Raw genomic sequence first — 18,871 nt, 5'->3', positions numbered from 1 at the left:
AAAAAAAAAAAAAAAAGAGTAAAAGAGGTATGAATTTGAACCCATGTTCCTCTATCTACAGTGAGCAACTTAATTCTCAGCCATGCTTTCCTCATCTGTAAAATGAGTATTTTAGAACAGTGTAGGCTGGGTGCAGTGGCTCACACTTATAATCCCAGCACTTTGGGAGGTTGAGGCAGACAGATCACTTGAGGCCAAGAGTTCAAGGACAGCCTGGCCAACATAGTGAAACCTTGTGTCTACTAAAAATAAAAAAAATTAGTTGGGTGTGGTGGCACATGCCTGTAGTCCGAGCTACTCAGGAGGCTGAAGGGAGAAAATCGCTTGAACCTAGGAGGTGAAGGTTGCAGTAAGCCGAGATTGTGCCACCTCCAAACTGGGCTACAGAACAAAACCCTATCTTAAAAAACAAACAAACAAAACCACTGTAGATAGAATGAAATCAAGTTTCCTTGGTGACAAAGTAGACTGCCTAATAACTTTCTCATGACTTCTCAGAGAGTACATCCAACCTTCAGATTCTGTAATTTCAAGAACTTCCAAAAGCACATCAGATGGAACGGACAATCAGTCAAAAAAGGGTTTAGGCCAGGCACAGCGGCCCATGCCTATAATCCCAGCACTTTGGGAGGCCAAACTGGGTGGATCACATGAGGTCAGGAGTTCAAGACCAGCTTTGCCACGAGGTGAAACCCCATCTCTACTAAAAATACGAGAAAAGAAACAAAACAAAACAAACAAAAAAAACCAAACCAAAACAAAACAAAACATTAGCCAGGTGTGGTGGTGTGTGCCTGTAATCCCAGCTAATCGGGAGGTTGAGGCATGAGAATCACTTGAACCTGGGAGGCAGAGTTTGCAGTGAGCCGAGATCACGTCATTGTACTTCAGCCTGGGCAACAAGAGCAAAACTCCATCTCAAAAAAAAAGCGGGGGCGGGTTCAGTGGCCAAGAAATTAGAGAAGGACTAGATTAAACAAAGGTGAACAGTTTTCTTTAATAAAAGAACCTGCACTATGACAATGTGTAGCATAAAGGGGTTGGATTTAAAACATGCAATCTAACATGATTAAAAAGAGTTTAAACAAAATTTTTTTTAATTTTTCTTATTTCTCCAAGGAAAAAGGACATTTTGTCCCCCCACCTAACTGGGATTTTATAGGACCAGTGTTAAGAAAGTACAACCTGGAAACTCTTGGTATATAAGGTATATTATGGCAGGGCAAGCTGCATAAGGAAAGAAACCAATAGAGAAAACTCAACATTGGAGTCATTTATCTATTACCTCTTCTTCTTCCTGTGCTTCTACTGCTGGTCCATTATGTGCCTCCTGGAAAAGCAGTTTTTTCATCTTTCGATATTGCAGATTGTCCAGCTCTCTTACTGCATCCTTTGTCCTCTGAATGAGATCTATTAACACGGTTTCAGGGCGCTCCCGAAGAACAAACATGTGCTAAATAGGGTAGAAGGTAAAAGGCTGATTTTCTTTTTTTCTTCAATTAATGCCAATGTACTCCTTCTCAGACCCTACAGATAATATCCTATGATAGATAATGCATATAATCTCTAGCTAAATGATTCTGTTAAATTTCTTCTATTTATAAAATTATAACTTACATACATGTACTCTGTGCATAACTACTCCTGTACATTTTATAAAAATGGAACATAATATTTTTTCTTTATTTTGAACATATTTTTGTTGGCCAACTAAAAATGCAGAGTTAAAATAATTGAATGGCCGGGCGTGGTGGCTCAAGCCTGTAATCCCAGCACTTTGGGAGGCTGAGGCGGGTCGATCACGAGGTCAAGAGATCAAGACCACCCTGGTCAACATGGTGAAACCCCATCTCTACTAAAAATACAAAACATTAGCTGGGCATGGTGGTGCGTGCCTGTAATCCCAGCTACTCAGGAGGCTGAGGCAGGAGAATTGCCTGAACCCAGGAGGCGGAGGTTGCGGTGAGCCGAGATCGCGCCATTGCACTCCAGCCTGGGTAACGAGAGTGAAACTCCGTCTCAAAAAAATAATAATAATAATAATTGAAGGGTTGGTGGGGCACAGTGGCTCACGCCTGTAATCCCAGCACTTTGGGAAGCTGAGGCGGGTGGATAACGAGGTCAAGAAGAGTTCAAGACTAGCCTGACCAACGTGGTTAAACCCCATCTCTACTAAAAATATAAAAATTAGCTGGGCATGGTGGTGCGTGCCTGTAATCCCAGCTACTTGGGAGGCTGAGGCAGGAGAATTACTTGAACTGGGACCTGCGAAGCAGAGGTTACAGTGAGCCGAGACCACGCCACTGCACGCACTCCAGCCTGGGCTATATCTCAAAAAAAAAAAAAAATAATAATAATAAAATAAATTGAAGGGTCTAAACACTAAGAATTAAGCCCAATCAAAGCTTTCAAGGTCTACATATTCTAAGAACTGAGGATTTCATACAAAAAACATGTTCAGTTCTAAGTCATATTAGGTTTCAACAGGAATGTATTTAGTGATGGTGAATTATGAAAGACGAACTTAGGTATTACGGGTTCCTTTATATGCTGCATGAACCATATTCTTCATAAAATACTAACAGGGATTAAAAGCCATTAAATTATTACTGCTTTTTATAACCTAGCATTTAATATAATTTAACCTTATCAAATACAAAAAGTAGAAAAAACAATTCGACCATTATGATGATCACTATTACACTGTAACATATTTCTTTTCAGAAATTTTCTATGTATAAAATTTGTTTTGTAGATACACAGTTAGCATGTATATTCCAGAAAGACATATTCTGCCATCCCTTGAGTTCCATGAGATATCTTTGAATCAGACAACTTTTACCTTCTTTGTTAGCTCAAAATTTATTTCTTCTTTATGCAAAGAGTTGTTAACTATGCATCACAGCCCACTGTAACCTTAAACTTCTGGAATCAAGCAATCCTCCCACCTCAAGCCTCTCAAGCAGCTATGACTACAGGTAGGCACCACCATTTCCAGCTAATATTTCTTCTTTTGGTGGGGGTGGAGGAGACAGGGTCTTGCTATGTTGCCCAGGGTGGTCTTGAACTCCTGGCCTCAATTGACCCTCCCAGGTTGGCCTCCCAAAGCACTGGGATTACAGGCATGAACCACTGCGCCCAGCCTCCATACAATATTTTATTCCATTTTCACAGTCATAACTATTATTATTTTAGCTGGGCGCAGTGGCTCATACCTGTAATCACAGCACTTGGGAGACCAAGGCAGGCAGATCACTTGAGGTCAGGAGTTCAAGACTGACCTGGCCAACATAGTGAAACCCTAAAAATATAAAAAATTAGCAGGGCGTGGAGGTGTAGGCCTGTAATCTCAGCTACTCAGAAGGCCGAGGCATGAGAATCACTTGAACCCAGGAGGTGGAGGTTGCAGTGAGCTGAGATCATGTAACTCCACTCCAGCCTGGGTGACAGAGCAAGACTCTGTCTCCAAAACAAAAAATTAATAATTATTATTTAAAACTTATAAACATAATGCCTGTAGAATATTTCATCAAATGTTTGATGAAATATTATTTAAACATTATTTAAACCAAATTATTTAAACATTACTCTAATTTGGGGCAGCTATTTCCAATTTTTAATTACATGATAAATAGCTTCATACATTAAAAATTTTTTATTAATTTTTTTTCTTTTTTTTCCTTTATGATGGACTGCAACAGAAATGTAATTAGGCCAAAAGATAAGAAGCTCATTACAAATATTTCCTATCATTTCAAATAGGGCTGTGATAATACATACTAGGGGCCAGGCAAATGAATACTATTAATATATGCAGACTTAGGATCTAATCACCAAATACCAGTGGGCTGGGTTACTACTACGTGAGTTAGAAAGGCTTCTTTTCCTTATATTTGGTGAACGTAAGAAGCCAGTCACATTCTTCCTTTTTCCTTAGTTTGGTGCATACCACTATTTACAATATTGTCTTCCTCTTTCTTTCCTTTTTTTTTTTTTTGGAGACAGAATCTCATTCTATCGCCCAGGCTGGAGTGCAGTGGCGCTATCTTGGCTCACTGCAACCTCCGCTTCCAAGGGTTCGAGCGATTTTCGTGCCTCAGCCTCCTGAGTAGTTGGGACTACAGGTGTACACCACCACACTCGGCTAATTGTTGTATTTTTAGTACAGATAGGGTTTCGTCATGTTGTCTAGGCTGATCTCAAACTGCTGACTTCAAGTGATCCACCCATCTCAGCCTCCCAAAGAGTTGGGGTTATAGGCATGGGCCACCGTGCCTGATCTACTATTTACAATATTGTCTTATCCAAAACATAAAATGTTATATTTCTAAGTTTCACTGTTTGTTAGATTTTGCTTTTTTTTTTTTTTTGAGACAAGTCTTACTCTGTCACCCAGGCTGGAGTGCAGTGGCACGATCTTGGCTTACTGCAACCTCTGCCTCCTAAGGAGCTGGGACTACAAGCACGTACCACCATGTCTGGCTAATTTTTTTTTTTTTTTTTTTTTTTTTTTTTTAAGTAGAGACAGGGTTTCACCATGTTGGCCAGGCTGGTCTTGAACTCCTGACCTTGTGACCCGCCCACATCAGCCTCCCAAAATGCTGGGATTACAGGCGTGAGCCACTGTGGCTGGCTGCTTATTTTTTTTTTAACCAACATAATTCCTAGCTATATTAACGCTTCTGCTAGCTACTATGAGTGCCTATTTATTCAGGCTTTCATTTCTTAAATGACGAGTAAGCTTACTGCCTGGGATTTCTCAACCGTTACTGAAATTTTGCATGGCTTTTCTATACACTGTGGGTGCAAATAATACTACTGAATATATATGTGATTCTTTCAAATTAATTTGTGGCTTTAACTGATGTGTCAGTGAAATAAACTGAACTTGTTTGAAATTCTAAGACATTAGTGTAAATATAGTTTACTTAATCTTTTTCTTTTTTTCTTTCTTTTTTTTTTTTTTTTTGAGATGGAGTCTCACTCTGTCACCCAGGCTGGAGTGCAGTGGCACGACCTCGGCTCACTGCAAACTCTGCCTCCAGTTCAAGCGATTCTTCTTCCTTAGCCTCCTCAGTAGCTGAGATTACAGGTGCATGCCACTATGCCAAGCTAATTTTTGTATTTTTAGTAGAGATGGGGTTTCACCATCTTGGCCAGGTTGGTCTCGGTCTCCAACTCCTAACCTTGTGATTCACCTGTACCTCAGCCTCCCAAAGTGCTGAGATAACAGGTGTGAGCCACCTTGCCAAGCCAGTTTACTTAAATCTTACAGTAAAAGATTAAAAAGATTCCTTGGGGTTCCAAAAAGATAAAGCCAAATCCTACTTATCATTGTCTAACGTAAATATTTTAAGAACTATAATAAAGTCAGTAATATTACTATTGCTATTAATAAGACAACCCTCAAATGAAATAATTTTTAAGACCGGAAAGCATACACAAATCATGTATTTAAATTAGTTAACCAAGTCTGCTGAAAACTGAATAGAACGCACATATTTTAAAAATATTTCATTGCCAAGTTAGAAAAATATATATCCAAATAAGGAAACAGTAGTATTATTTCCAAGCTCCTCTTCTCCCACATGTAATGTAAATACATTCATGTTATATATCTTTCTTTCATATTATATTAATATTGGACAGATCAATATATTAAGTGTGGCAGATCTAAAAATTAAGCAAAAGCCTGGGCATGGTGACTCACACCTATAATCCCAGCATTTTGGGAGGCCTAAGGTGGGCAGATCACAAGGTTAGGAGTTTGAGACCAGCCTGGCCAATATGGTGAAACCCCGTCTCTACTAAAAATACAAAAATTAGCCGGGCATGGTGGCAGGCACCTGTAGTCTCAACTATTCGGGAGGCTAAGGCAGGAGAATCGCTTGAACCAGGGAATCGGAGGTTGCAGTGAGCTGAGATTGCACCACTGCACTCCAGCCTGGGCGACAAAGCGAGACTCTGTCTCAAAACAAAACAAAACAAAACAAATCAAGCAAAAAGTTCAACTATGTTTTATCAACTTTGAAATAAGACACTATTCCACATGAATTCAAATTTATAACTCATGAACATATTGTTGCACATATAAGTATTTGGCTATTTGAATACTTGGCTATATATTTAGACACGGTAACAGCAGCTAATCAATTTGAAAAAAAAAATTTAAAAATTTAGTATCTATAAAAAAAGAAAAAAAAATTTAGTACCTAAGAAAAGTTCCCAGAAACAACAGTATAAAAAAACAAGTATTTCAGTAAAAACTAGTAGAGTTACTTAATCCTAATTCAGAATCATATAATAAAATACATTCTTTACAATCATTTCTTAGGGATAAGAACAAATTTAAAGTATAATAGAACTGGTGGCTCATGCCTGTAATCCCAGCACTGAGAGGCTGAGGCAGGAGGATCATGTGAGCCCAGGAGTTCGATACCAGCTTTGGCAATGTGGCAAAACCCTGTTTCTACCACAAACACAAAAATTAGCCAGGTAGAGTGGTGAGTGTCTGTAGCCCCAGCTACTTGGGAGGCCGAGGTGGGAGGATCGCTTGAGCCTGGTGGTCAAGGCTGCAGGAGTCGTGATTGTGCCGCTGCACTCCAGCCTGGGTGACATAGTGAGACCCTGTCTTAAAATAAAATAAACTATAATAGAACTGACCTTTAAAAGTTCCTCTGATGTAGGACGATCTTGAGGGATTTTCTGGAGGCAAGAATCTACAAAGTTTCGAAAATAATCAGACCTATTGTAAAGGAAAGTATCAAGTGAACATATTGCTATTTCCTTTAAAAATACATCCACAAATCATGGCAAGTGCCGACTGGTGGGAGGGGGAATGGAAAGGGAATTCTTAAAAAAAAGCAGAGACTATATAGTTTCATATAAGTCTATGAAAATCAATGGAAAGCAACCAATGAATGGTTACCATTTTCTAAAGATAAACTCACACAGATAACTTTAAAATCCTGCTCCTATATATTTACATATCACAACACATACCACATTGAGGCAGAATGAGGGAAGCCTATCTACTTTTTATTTTTGCATTCAAATCCAAGATAACATTCCTTTCCATTTCCCTTTTCTTTTCCTTTTTGCTAAGCCTTTCTTATAATAAGCTCTTTCTTATTATAAGACCTCTTATAATAAGCTTTCTTGGCCTGTGGCTCACGCCTGTAATCCTAGCACTTTGAGAGGCCAAGGTGGGTGGGTCACCTGAGGTCAGGAGTTCAAGACCAGCCTGGCCATCATGGTGAAACCCCATCTTTAAAAAAAAAAAAAAAAAGCTGTCTTATAATAAGCTCTTTCTTATTTGCCCCTTGAATCGTCTTCTATATAGCATGTTTCAGAATATCACTCTATCTGCTCTGGAGAGAGCATTTTTACACCTGAGTATTTGGTGCCCCTGAGCAAATGGATAACACTTCCATTAAACCTAGAAAACCAATTAAGATATTTCTAAGACCCGGGTGCGGTGGCTCAAGCCTGTAATCCCAGCACTTTGGGAGGCTGAGGCGGGTGGTTCACGAGGTCAAGAGATTGAGACCATCCTGGTCAACATGGTGAAACCCCGTCTCTACTAAAAATACAAAACATTAGCTGGGCATGGTGGCGCGTGCCTGTAATCCCAGCTACTCGGGAGGTTGAGGCATGAGAATTGCTTGAACCTGGGAGGTGGAGTTTGCGGTGAGCCGAGATCACGCCATTGCACTCCAGCCTGGGTAACATGAGTGAAACTCCGTCTCGAAAAAAAAATAAATATTTTTAAGAGCCAGATGCGGTGGTTCACACCTGTAATGCCAGAACTTTGGGAGGCTGAGGTGGGTGGATTACCGGAGGTCAGGAGTTGGAGATCAGCCTGACCAACATGGAGAAAACCCCTTCTCTACTAAAAATACAAAATTAGCCAGGTGTCGTTGAGGGCTCCTGTAATCCCAGCTACTTGGGAGGCTGAGGTAGGAAAATCACTTGAACTAGGGAGGCAGAGGTTGTAGTGAGCCAAGATTGCACCACTGCACATGAGCAAAACTCAGTCTCCAAAAAAAAAAAGGTATTTTTAAAAACATTAGAAGTCTGTAACACATTATTATATAGTGTTATTGACAAGAGTTCAATGAGTAAGGCAGTAAATAATTACTCCGTCAATGTTTGTCTCTAATATTCAAATAAGATTTTAAGTTCCTTGTAGGCAAAAATTCTTTTATAAATCCCCAAGTCTCAAACACAGTCTGTGTTCAATCTGTTTATTACTTGTACGTAACAGATATGGTTTCAATGTTTTTGTTTTCTCCAAAACCAATACTGAAACTTAATCTCCAATGCAACAGTGTTGGGAGGTGGGGCCTAATGGGAATTGTTCAGGTCATGAATGGGTTAATGCTGCTATAAAAAGGACTTGCAGGAGAGGGTTCTCTCTCTCTCCTGTTCTTTGCCATGTGAGGACACAATGCTTCTCCCCTCCAAAGGATGCAGGGTTAAAGGCACCATCTTGGAAGCAGGAGGACCAGGGCCTAATCTGCCAGTGCCTTCATCCCGGACTTCCCAGCCTCCATAAAGTGAGAAATAAATATCTGTTCTTTACAAATTACCTGGCCTCTGATATTCTGTTATAGCAGTGCAAAATGTACTAAAGCATACCATAACACTAAACTCAGTGTCAAAAGATTCGTTCTGTATAATTCTAAACACAAAGTAGAGTTATAGAGAAAACAATCTTTTGGCACAGAATTTTAGCATTACATATTTGTTTAGTAGAGTTATATGGCATATTCTTTTCTTTTTTTTTGAGGCGGAGTTTAGCTCTTGTTACCCAGGCTGGAGTGCAATGGTGCGAACTCTGCTCACCGCAACCTCCACCTCCTGGGTTCAAGCAATTCTCCTGCCTCAGCCTCCTAAGTAGCTAGGACTACAGGCATGCACCACCATGCCCAGCTAATTTTTGTATTTTTAGTAGAGACGGGGTTTCACCATGTTGACCAGGATGGTCTCAATCTCTTGACCTTGTGATCCACCCGCCTCAGCCTCCCAAAGTGCTGGGATTATAGGCATGAGCCACTGCGCCCAGCCATATGGCACATTCTTTTTTTTTTTGAAACGGAGTTTCGCTCTTGTTACCCAGGCTGGAGTGCAATGGCACGATCTCGGCTCACTGCCACCTCCGCCTCCTGGGTTCAGGCAATTCTCCTGCCCCAGCCTCCTGAGTAGCTGGGATTACAGGCACATGCCACCATGCTCAGCCGATTTTTTGTATTTGTAGTAGAGACGGGGTTTCACCGTGTTGACCAGGATGGTCTCGTTCTCTTGACCTCGTGATCCACCTGCCTCGGCCTCCCAAAGTGCTGGGATTACAGGCGTGAGCCACCGCGCATATGGCACATTCTTAAGTGGCAAAGACTCATATCAATATGCCATAATTATGTAATCTTTAAATAATTTAGTACCCCTAATTTATATATCTGTGAATTACAAAGTATTTATTAAATATGCTCGACATTCCCCTAGAATTTATCAAATGCTAGATAAGGAAAAGTGAAATATAAATTCTTATGAAAATGAATATTTTCTGCATTCATGTGACATCATTCATCCTTTTCTGAACTGTTATACATATGCTATGAAATGGAGACATGACAAAGGATATATATATAATATTTAAAAGGATAAAATAGCCTATTTTAATATATTATAAGGTGATACATTTTACCTAATTGAAATTAAATCATTTTGATAACAGATTACAAAAAAGCATTTCATTTATTCAATATTGAGCAATATATCTTAACAATACTCACCATTCATTAGACTGTAGTGTAGGGGATTCATTTTGGGCTATGTGATATAAGGCACTCATTGCATTCATATTAAATAAAGGAGGCTTCCTTTCCGCTGTAAAAGAAACATTCCTGTTAAAATATGTGCCGGGGTACTTAAGTACTGGTCACAACTTTTTTTAAAAAATGATTTTATTTTGAAACAGTCTTAAACTTACCCAAAAAACTGCAAGTAGAGTTCAAAGAGCTTTTTTTCTTTTTCTTTTTTTTTCTGAGACAGGGTCTTACTCTGTCACCCAGGCTGCAGTGCAGTGGCACAATCTCAGCTCACTGCAGCTTTGACCTCCTGTGCTCAAGCAATCCTCCCACCTCAGACTCCCAAGTAGCTGGGACCACAGGTGTGCACCACCATGCCCAATTAATTTTTGTATTTTCTGTAGAGGTGGGGTTTCACCAAGTTGCCCAAGATAGTCTTGAACTCTTGAGCTCAAGCAATCCTCCCAACTTGGTCTCCCAAAGTGCTGAGATTATAGGCATCAGTCACCACCCCCACCCCGCCTCAAAAAACTTTTTCAGGTGAATCAATTGAAAATAAATTGCTAACCTGATGTCTCACCATCCTTAATATATACTTGAGTGTGTATTTCCTATAAAGAAGAACGTTTTCCTAAGGAACCACAGTACATCCATTAGATCAGGCCATTTAATAGTGATACATGACTATCATCTAATCCCCAAACTACGTTCAACTTTCATTCATGTGTCCTAGTAATATCCTGAGTAGCAATAGTGAGCTTTGAGCACTGGCAATCTTCAAGGAATGTGTTCGCTGTATCCAAGTGGTCAAACTTATTGACATAAAATTGTTCATATTTCCCCATTACTCTTTTAATGTCTGTAAAATCTGTAGTGATTATTATCTCTTACTCCTGATATTGGAAATTTGTCTCTTCTCTCTTTTTTTTTTTGTGATTAGTTTGGCTAGAGGTTTAACAATTTTTTTGATCTAAGATTCCCAGTTTTTGGTTTCATTGATTTTCTCTATTGTTTCTCAGTTTTCTATTCAACTGATTTCTGCTTTGATCTTTATTATCCTCTACCTTCTGCTTATTTTGTGTTGACTTTACTCTTTGTTTAGTTTATATATATATATATATATATATATATATATATATATTTTTTTTTTTTTTTTTTTTTTTTTTTTTTTTTTTTATTTTTTTTTTTATTGTACTTTAGATTCTGGGGTACATGTGCAGATCATGCAGGATTGTTGCATAGGTACATACATGGAAATGTGGTTTGCTGCCTCCATCCCCCCGTCACCTGTATCTGGCATTTCTCCCCATGGTATCCCTCCTCAACCTCCCTACCCACTGCTGTCCCTCCCCTAATCCCCCCAACAGACCCCAGTGTGTGATGCTCCCCTCCCTGTGTCCATGTGTTCTCATTGTTCAACACTCGACCATGAGTGAGAACATGTGGTGTTTGAATTTCTGTTCTTGTGTCATTTTCCTGAGAATGATGGTTTCCAGATTCATCCATGTCCCTAAAAAGGACACAAACTCATCGTTTTTTATGGCTGCATAGTATTCCAGTGTATATGTGCCACATTTTCCTTGTCTAGTCTATCATCGATGGGCATTTGGGTTGGTTCCAGGTCTTTGCTATTGTAACCAGTGCCATAATGAACATATGTGTGCATGTGTCTTTATAACAGAACAATTTATAATCCTTTGGATATGTACCCAGTAATGGGATTGCTGGGTCAAACGGGAATTTCTATTTTTAGGTTCTTGAGGAATCGCCACACTATCTTCCACAATGGTTGAACTAATTTATACTCCCACCAACAGTGTAAAAATGTTCCTATTTCTTCACATCCTCTCTAGCATCTGTTGTCTCCAGATTTTTTAATGATCTCCATTCTAACTGATATGAGATGGTATCTCAATATGGTTTTGATTTGCATCTCCCTAATGACCAGTGATGATAAGCATTTTTTCATGTTTGTTGGCTTCATATATGTCTTCTTTTGAGAAGTGTTCATGTCCTTTGCCCACTTTTGAATGGGTTTTATTTCCTGTAAATCTGTTTTCACTCTTTGTAGATTCTGGATATTAGCTCTTTGTCAGAGAGGTAAATTGCAAATTTTTTTTTTCCCTATTCTGTTGGTTGCCGGTTCACTCCTAATGATTGTTTCTTTTGCTGTACAGAAGCTCTGGAGTTTAATTAGATCCCATTTATCTATTTTGGCTTTTGTTGCTGTTGCTTTTGGTGTTTTAGTCATGAAGTCCTTGCCTATGCCTACGTCCTGAATGGTTTTGCCTAGGTTTTCTTTTAGGGTTTTTATGGTGTTAGGTCTTATGTTTAAGTCTTTAATCCATCTGGAGTTAATTTTAGTGTAAGGTGTCAGGAAAGGGTTCAGTTTCTGTTTTCTGCACATGGCTACTCAGTTATCCCAACACCATTTATTAAACAGGGAATCCTTTCCCCGTTGCTTGTTTTTGTCAGGTTTGTCAAAGATCAGATGGTTGTAGATGTGTGGCGTTGCCTCTGAGGCCTCTGTTCTGTTCCATTGGTCTAAATCTCCATTTTGGTACCAGTACCATGCTGTTTTGATTACTGTAGCCTTGTAGTACAGTTTGAAGTCAGGTAGCATGATGCCTCCAGCCATGTTATTTTTGCTTAGGATTGTCTGGCTATGTGGGCTCTCTCTTGGTTCCACATGAAGTTTAAGGTGGTTTTTTCCAGTTCTGTGAAGAGGGTCATAGGTAGCTTGATGGGGATAGCATTGAATCGATAAATTACTTTGGGCAGTATGGCCATTTTTAGTTTCTTAAGGTAAAAATTGAAGTCACGACTTTGACAAATTGAAGTACAGTCGCCCTTCTGAATCTGTGGGTTCTGCATCCACAGACTGAAACAACCAATAGAAATATTTCAACCACAGACTGAAAATGCTTGGGGAAAAAATAATAAAAATAACAATTTGGGACGGGTGCGGTGGCTCAAGCCTGTAATCCCAGCACTTTGGGAGGCTGAGGCGGGTGGATCACGAGGTCAAGAGATCGAGACCATCCGGGTCAACATGGTGAAACCCCGTCTCTACTAAATATACAAAAAATTAGCTGAGCATGGTGGCGCGTGCTTGTAATCCCAGCTACTCAGGAGGCTGAGGCAGGAGAATTGCCTGAACCCAGGAGGCGGAGGTTGCGGTGAGCCGAGATCGCACCATTGTACTCCAGCCTGGGTAACAAGAGCGAAACTCTGTCTCATAAAAAAGAAAAACTATTTCTGTAATCCCAGGCTGTGAAATGAATAGGGAAAACACCCCGGAGAATTAAGGGCAAGTTACCAAGACACNCTGAGGCAGGAGAATTGCCTGAACCCAGGAGGCGGAGGTTGCGGTGAGCCGAGATCGCGCCATTGCACTCCAGCCTGGGTAACAAGAGCGAAACTCCGTCTCAAAAAAATAAATAAATAAAAATAACAATATAACAATAAAAATAAAAATTTTTAAGACAACTACTTACATGGCATTTATATTGTATTAGGTATGATAAGTAATCCAGATATTATTTAAAGTATTTGGGAGGATATGTACAGGTTATATGCAGAAACTACACCATTTTATATGAGCCTTAAGCATCTGCACTTTTTGTAATCTGTGGGGGTTCTGGAACCAGTTCTCTCAAGATACTGAGACATACGGGGCTCTAGAATGTCCCTCAGTTTGAGTTTTTCTGACATTTCCTATTATTAGAGTTAGGCTAAACACTTTTGGCAGCAATATATCACAGAGAGGTAATGCTATAATTTGCTTACTGTATCCTATGAGGTGTCACATGACTTTGAGAAGTTCTGTTACTGATGGCATTCACTTTGATCACTTAAGGCCCATGTCTGCCAGTCTTCTTCATGATAAAGTTTTTCTTTTCTCCTTTGTAATTATTAAGTATTTTGTAAGACAGTATTCTGAATCTACATCAATATTCTGCTTCTCATAAAACTTTCAATTTTATTATTTTATTTATTTATTGTATAGAGTCATAGATTTTGATTTTATTTAATAAGTTATAATTTATCATTTATTTTGATGTTCAAATTGTCTCATATTTGAGCAGTAGAAACCTTTTTAAGCTGGCTTGTGTCTTTTGGACACACCCCATTATTCCTTGGTTACTTTCTTGCTTTCTGGTACACTCAGATGTCCTAGCCTCATTTTGTACTTTCCCTAGCCCAGACCCTGGATCAATGATTTCTCCAAAGGGCTGTTGTGCTAGGTGTGCTTACTGCTACTTGGGTGTCACTGCTCTCAGACATACTCAATGAACAGAGTTGGGAATATATACAGGTATATAATTTATACACCTGTGTGTACAAATACATGATATAAATATTCTTATTTAAAAACAATAAATTCACTACAGTATCTCAAATTCGAATCCAACACCATAGTGTTTATTCTAGCTTTCTTCTTGCATATTTGTAAAGTCCTTCTCTGACAATGAGAAACCCTGCTCTCATTATCCTTTATATATATATGTATGTTTGTGTGTATATAATACACACAAACATACATACATACTTATTTATTTATTTATTTATTCTGAGACAGAGTCTTGCTCTGTTGCCCAGGCTGGAGTGCAGTGGCACAATCTCGGCTCACTGCAACCTGCACCTCCCAGGTTCAAGCAATTCTCCTGCCTCAGCCTCCTGAGCTGGGACTACAGGCATTCGCCACCATGCCTGGCCAATTTTTTTTTAGTAGAGACAGTGTTTCACCATGTTGACCAGGCTGGTCTCGAACTCCTGACCTCAGGTGATCTGCCCGTCTCAGCCTCCCAAAGTGCTGGGATTATAGCATGAGCCACCACACCCGGCCCTCAATATATTTTCCTATTTGATAAATTCCTCCTATGTAACCAACCAACATCCTATCTTTGTAACCATCTTCTCTCCTCTTAAGAAGATGCCCTCCTTTCCCTATTCAAATTCTGAATCCCCATTCCATTTCACCCTACAGTGTGAACAACCTCTTGGTCACTAAGTCTTTTAAAAGATATGCCATCAATATATCAAACCAGAACATATCTTTTTAATTTTGTCATTCAGGATTAAATTAGAAATCTCTCAATTTTATCAAAGAACATTAAACTTAGCTAAAAATCACAGAAGAGATTCACCAAATTTTCAATCTGTTAGACTCTCATAAATTCAAATAACATTTTTTTTCTTGAGACAGAGTGTCAATCTGTCACCCAGACCAGAATGCAGTGGTGTGATCTCAGCTCACTGCAACCTCTAGTTCCCAGGTCCAAGAGATTCTCCTGTCTCAGCTTCCGAAGTAGCTAGGAATACAGGGATGCACCACCACACTCAGCTAATTTTTGCAGTTTTAATATAGATGAGGTTTCACCAAGTTGGCCAGGCTGGTCTAAAACTCCTGACTGCAAGTGATTCACCCGCCTTGGCCTCCCAAAGTGCTGGGATTACAGGTATGAGCCACTGCACCTGGCCAAATATTTTCTATCTCAAATTTTTATAAGCTACTACTAAACTTTTTTCTTTTTTTGAGATAAGGTCTCACCTTGTCACCTGGGCTGGAGTGCAGTGGAGCGATCTTAGCTCACTGCAACCTTGACCCCTTTGGCTCAAGTGATCTTCTCACCTCAACCCCCCAAACAGCTGGGACTACAGGTCCATGCCATCACACCCAACTATTTTTTTTTATTTTTTGTAGAGACGGGGTTTCTCCATGTTACCCAGGTGGGTCTCCAACTCCCAGGCTCAAGTGATCTTCCCATCTTGGCCTCCTTTAAAGTGTTAGGATTAGATGCATGAGCCACCACTAAACTTTAAACCAAATTTATTTTAAGTTAGAGATACTATTCCTCATTAACTTGTGCACATTTCTAAAATGTGTCTGCCAATAATTTGGATTGCTTCTGTAAAATTAATACCTCCAAAACTCAAGAGGAAATTAGATGAAACTGAGATAGAAAAAATGAATGGTCTAGAAAGTAAACCTCAGAAGCAATGTCCAATAATAAAATTTCCAGAGAAACAGTTCAAATTATATATACTTATACAGAAGAGTGATCATCAAAAGGTTAGATAAATGGGTTCAAATGTTACTATTTTCATTTATTCCTCTCAATGAGAAGAAGGACTTTGTGTCCTTTTCTTTCCTGTATTATTTTAATTTAATTAATTTGTTTTTTTAGAAAGGGTCTCACTCTGTCACCCAGGCTGAGGTATAGTTGCATAAACATAGCTCACTGCAGCCTCAAACTCCTGGGCTAAAGGGCATCCTCTCACCTCAGTCTCCTGAGTAGCTGGGACTACAGGTGTGAGGCTACCATGCCCAGCTAATTGTTCTTGGTTTTGATAGAGACAAGGTCTTGCTGTGCTGCCCAGGCTGGTCTCAAACTCCTGGCTTTAAGCAATCCTTCCACCTTGGCCTCCCAAAGTGCTAGGATTAGAAACGTAAGCCACTGTACCCAGCTGAGAGTAGAATGATGGATAATTTATTTTCTTTTCACTCCTTTCGTATTTCTACAATTTCACATCGTAGACATTTAATTAAAAATGGTAAATTAATATTTTTATAAAGATGATTATATAATCATGCAGCTTGAACAACAAAGAATCTTCATCAGATTAACTATAAAGAAACACAGAAACCCACTCACAAAAAGTTATGTATTATAAGATTTCTTGGTATTAAGACATAACCAAGTAATTTCAACCTTTGTGACACTAAAGCATGAAAGAGTCATATCTATTCACAACTACGTTTATCAAGACCAATAACAGTATAATTGATGTAAATTTTTTCTCTTACCTATACTGTAAGAAAATAGTTTGCTTTAATTTGCTATCCTTAACTCTTCCAAAGTAGAAAAGCATATTATAATAAATATGTGTCCCAAGACTGAATCTAATTTGTATTGAAAATCGTACCACACATCTGTAATCCCAGCACTTTGGGAGGCGGAGGTGAGTGGATCACCTCAGGTCAGTAGTTCGAGACCAGCCTGGCCAACATGGTGAAACCCCATCTCTACTAAAAATGCAAAAATTAACTGGGCATGGTGGCTGGCGCCTGTAGTTTCAGCTACTCGGGAGGCTGAGGCAGGAGAATACCTTGAACCTGGGAGGTGGAAACTGCAGTGAGACAAGATTGTGCCACTGCATTCCAGCCTGGGTGATATAGCGAGTTGTCTCAAAAAAAAAAAAAAAAAAGAAAGAAAGAAAGAAAGAAAAGAAAATCATACCTCTAGACCTGTGTTATCTAACAGGGTAGCTAACTAGCCACATGGGACTATTTAAATGCTAATGTATTTAAATGAAACCTTAGAAAATTCAGTCCCTTAGCTGAAAAGCCACAGATACAGAACAACTTCTTTCACTGCAGAAAGTTTTCCTGGCCTTTGCTACTTTAGATCTTTCATCTAGAACCATAATCAGGCTTAAAATATAGTGCTACTTTAGATCTTTCAATTAGAACCATAATCAGACTTAGCACTTCAAAATATTCAAAACATTTATAAGTAAAATGTTTACAGTTATTATGAAAGATTATAAAAGCAAAGATACCAAATAAATGTCTAAAATTCTAAAATATTCTTTCAAATATTTCACCCACATAAAATTATTTAAAGGTAGTCACATCTAAAGTTGCTTTATTATAAGTATAAAAACTTCTTTTGTGAAAGAACTCTGTTTTATGAACTAGAATAAAAAGAAGCTAGAAATAAGAAGTCATTTCACGGAAACTAGAGTTTAGGTAGATTTTGTTCTAAGCGGAACAATGAGCTAACAAATATATTCTAATCAAATAAATCTTAAAATGTATCCGTGAAATCTAACAGGTCCATTAATGCAATTTCACTATCACTGAGCGGCACATATATGCACCAGCCAGCATTAAGAATGTAAAAGGACCCCTTGAGCAAGGAGTACATTAGCCAGTTTCTCTACATGTATATCTAGGCTTCTTAAGAAATTAATTAGGATCTCTAGGTAGGAAAAAGAATCATAGATAAAAGAATAGAGATTAGAGTTTAAGACACTTAAAGGTATTTTCAAATGGAAGAAACAGTTTTGCCAACTTCAAATTAAGACAAAGAAATCATGAGAATGACATTATGGTAATCTCCAAATCTGTTTGTTGATGCTGTTAAACTACAAAACAAAAAGGAGGATGTAGAGCTTGAAGGCAGTAGCTAACATAGGAATTCCAACAAAACTGAAAATACTAAGATTACATTTTAGGAAAAAAACTGGACTGCAAGGTAGTCTGGTTATAAAAGAAATCATAACATAAGCAAGATTATACCTTTATTTTACCTCATTTTCCCTATTTGTTTTAGATAACTACTGACAAACTCAGGTAGATAATAATTAATCAAAATTACCAATGGATTTTACTTTTAAAGTATTATTTTCCATCCTTGGTCACTCCTTTTAGAAGGGTTTAGGCAGTGCTGTGGCTCATGCTTGAAATCCCCCCACTGTGGGAGGCCAAGGCAGGAGGATAGCTTGAGCCCAGCAGTTTGAGACCAGCCTGAGTGAGCAACATGGCGAAATCCTGTCTCTGCTAAAAACACAAAAAATTAGTCTGGCATGGTGGTATGCACCTGTAGTCCCAGCAACGTAGGAGGCTGAAGTGGAAGGATTGCTTGATCACAGGAAGCAGAGGTTAGAGTAAGCTGAGATTGCACGGCTGCACTCTAGCCTGGGCAACAAAACAAGACCCTGTCTCAAAAGTAAATAAATAAATAAAGTTTAATGCAATAATTTTATATGAAGATAAAAAGGAAAAGACTATTGGACTGGTAGACTTCCACTGGGAAATCCAGAGCAAGAAGATGGGCAGCATCTTCAATTATAGTGACAGTTTACTGGCTCACATAAGTTATGATGGTCCACTGTTTTTAGCACAGTTCCATTTATGAGCAACTGAACCAAATATGTGCATAAAATCAAACTGCTACAGGAAATTGAGTCCAATCTCTCTCCCTTACTGCAAGACCCTGCTACAGTGATCCATATACCTATCATCATGGCCCCTGTTGAATAAAGTCAGCCTT

General features: G+C 38.9%; 1 protein-coding gene across 1 annotated transcript in view; it reads right to left on the bottom strand.

The window, feature by feature from the left end:
* TAOK1 (TAO kinase 1) overlaps positions 1-18,871 on the bottom strand; it is a 180,549-nt gene that overhangs the window by 55,759 nt on the left and 105,919 nt on the right. Inside the window, exons 9-11 of the mRNA XM_037743274.1 lie at positions 9,795-9,936; positions 6,664-6,745; positions 1,286-1,453 (exon numbers count right to left, since the gene is read on the bottom strand). Of these exons, the coding sequence (XP_037599202.1) occupies positions 1,286-1,453; positions 6,664-6,745; positions 9,795-9,936 (392 nt within the window). The remainder of the gene's footprint in view (positions 1-1,285; positions 1,454-6,663; positions 6,746-9,794; positions 9,937-18,871) is intronic.

Source organism: Cebus imitator, unplaced genomic scaffold (assembly GCF_001604975.1).
Source record: "Cebus imitator isolate Cc_AM_T3 unplaced genomic scaffold, Cebus_imitator-1.0 Scaffold140, whole genome shotgun sequence".
In the NCBI taxonomy this organism is placed as follows: Eukaryota; Metazoa; Chordata; class Mammalia; order Primates; family Cebidae; genus Cebus; species Cebus imitator.
The sequence above is the reverse complement of the archived record's forward strand: the minus strand, read 5'-3'. Positions and strand labels throughout refer to the sequence as shown.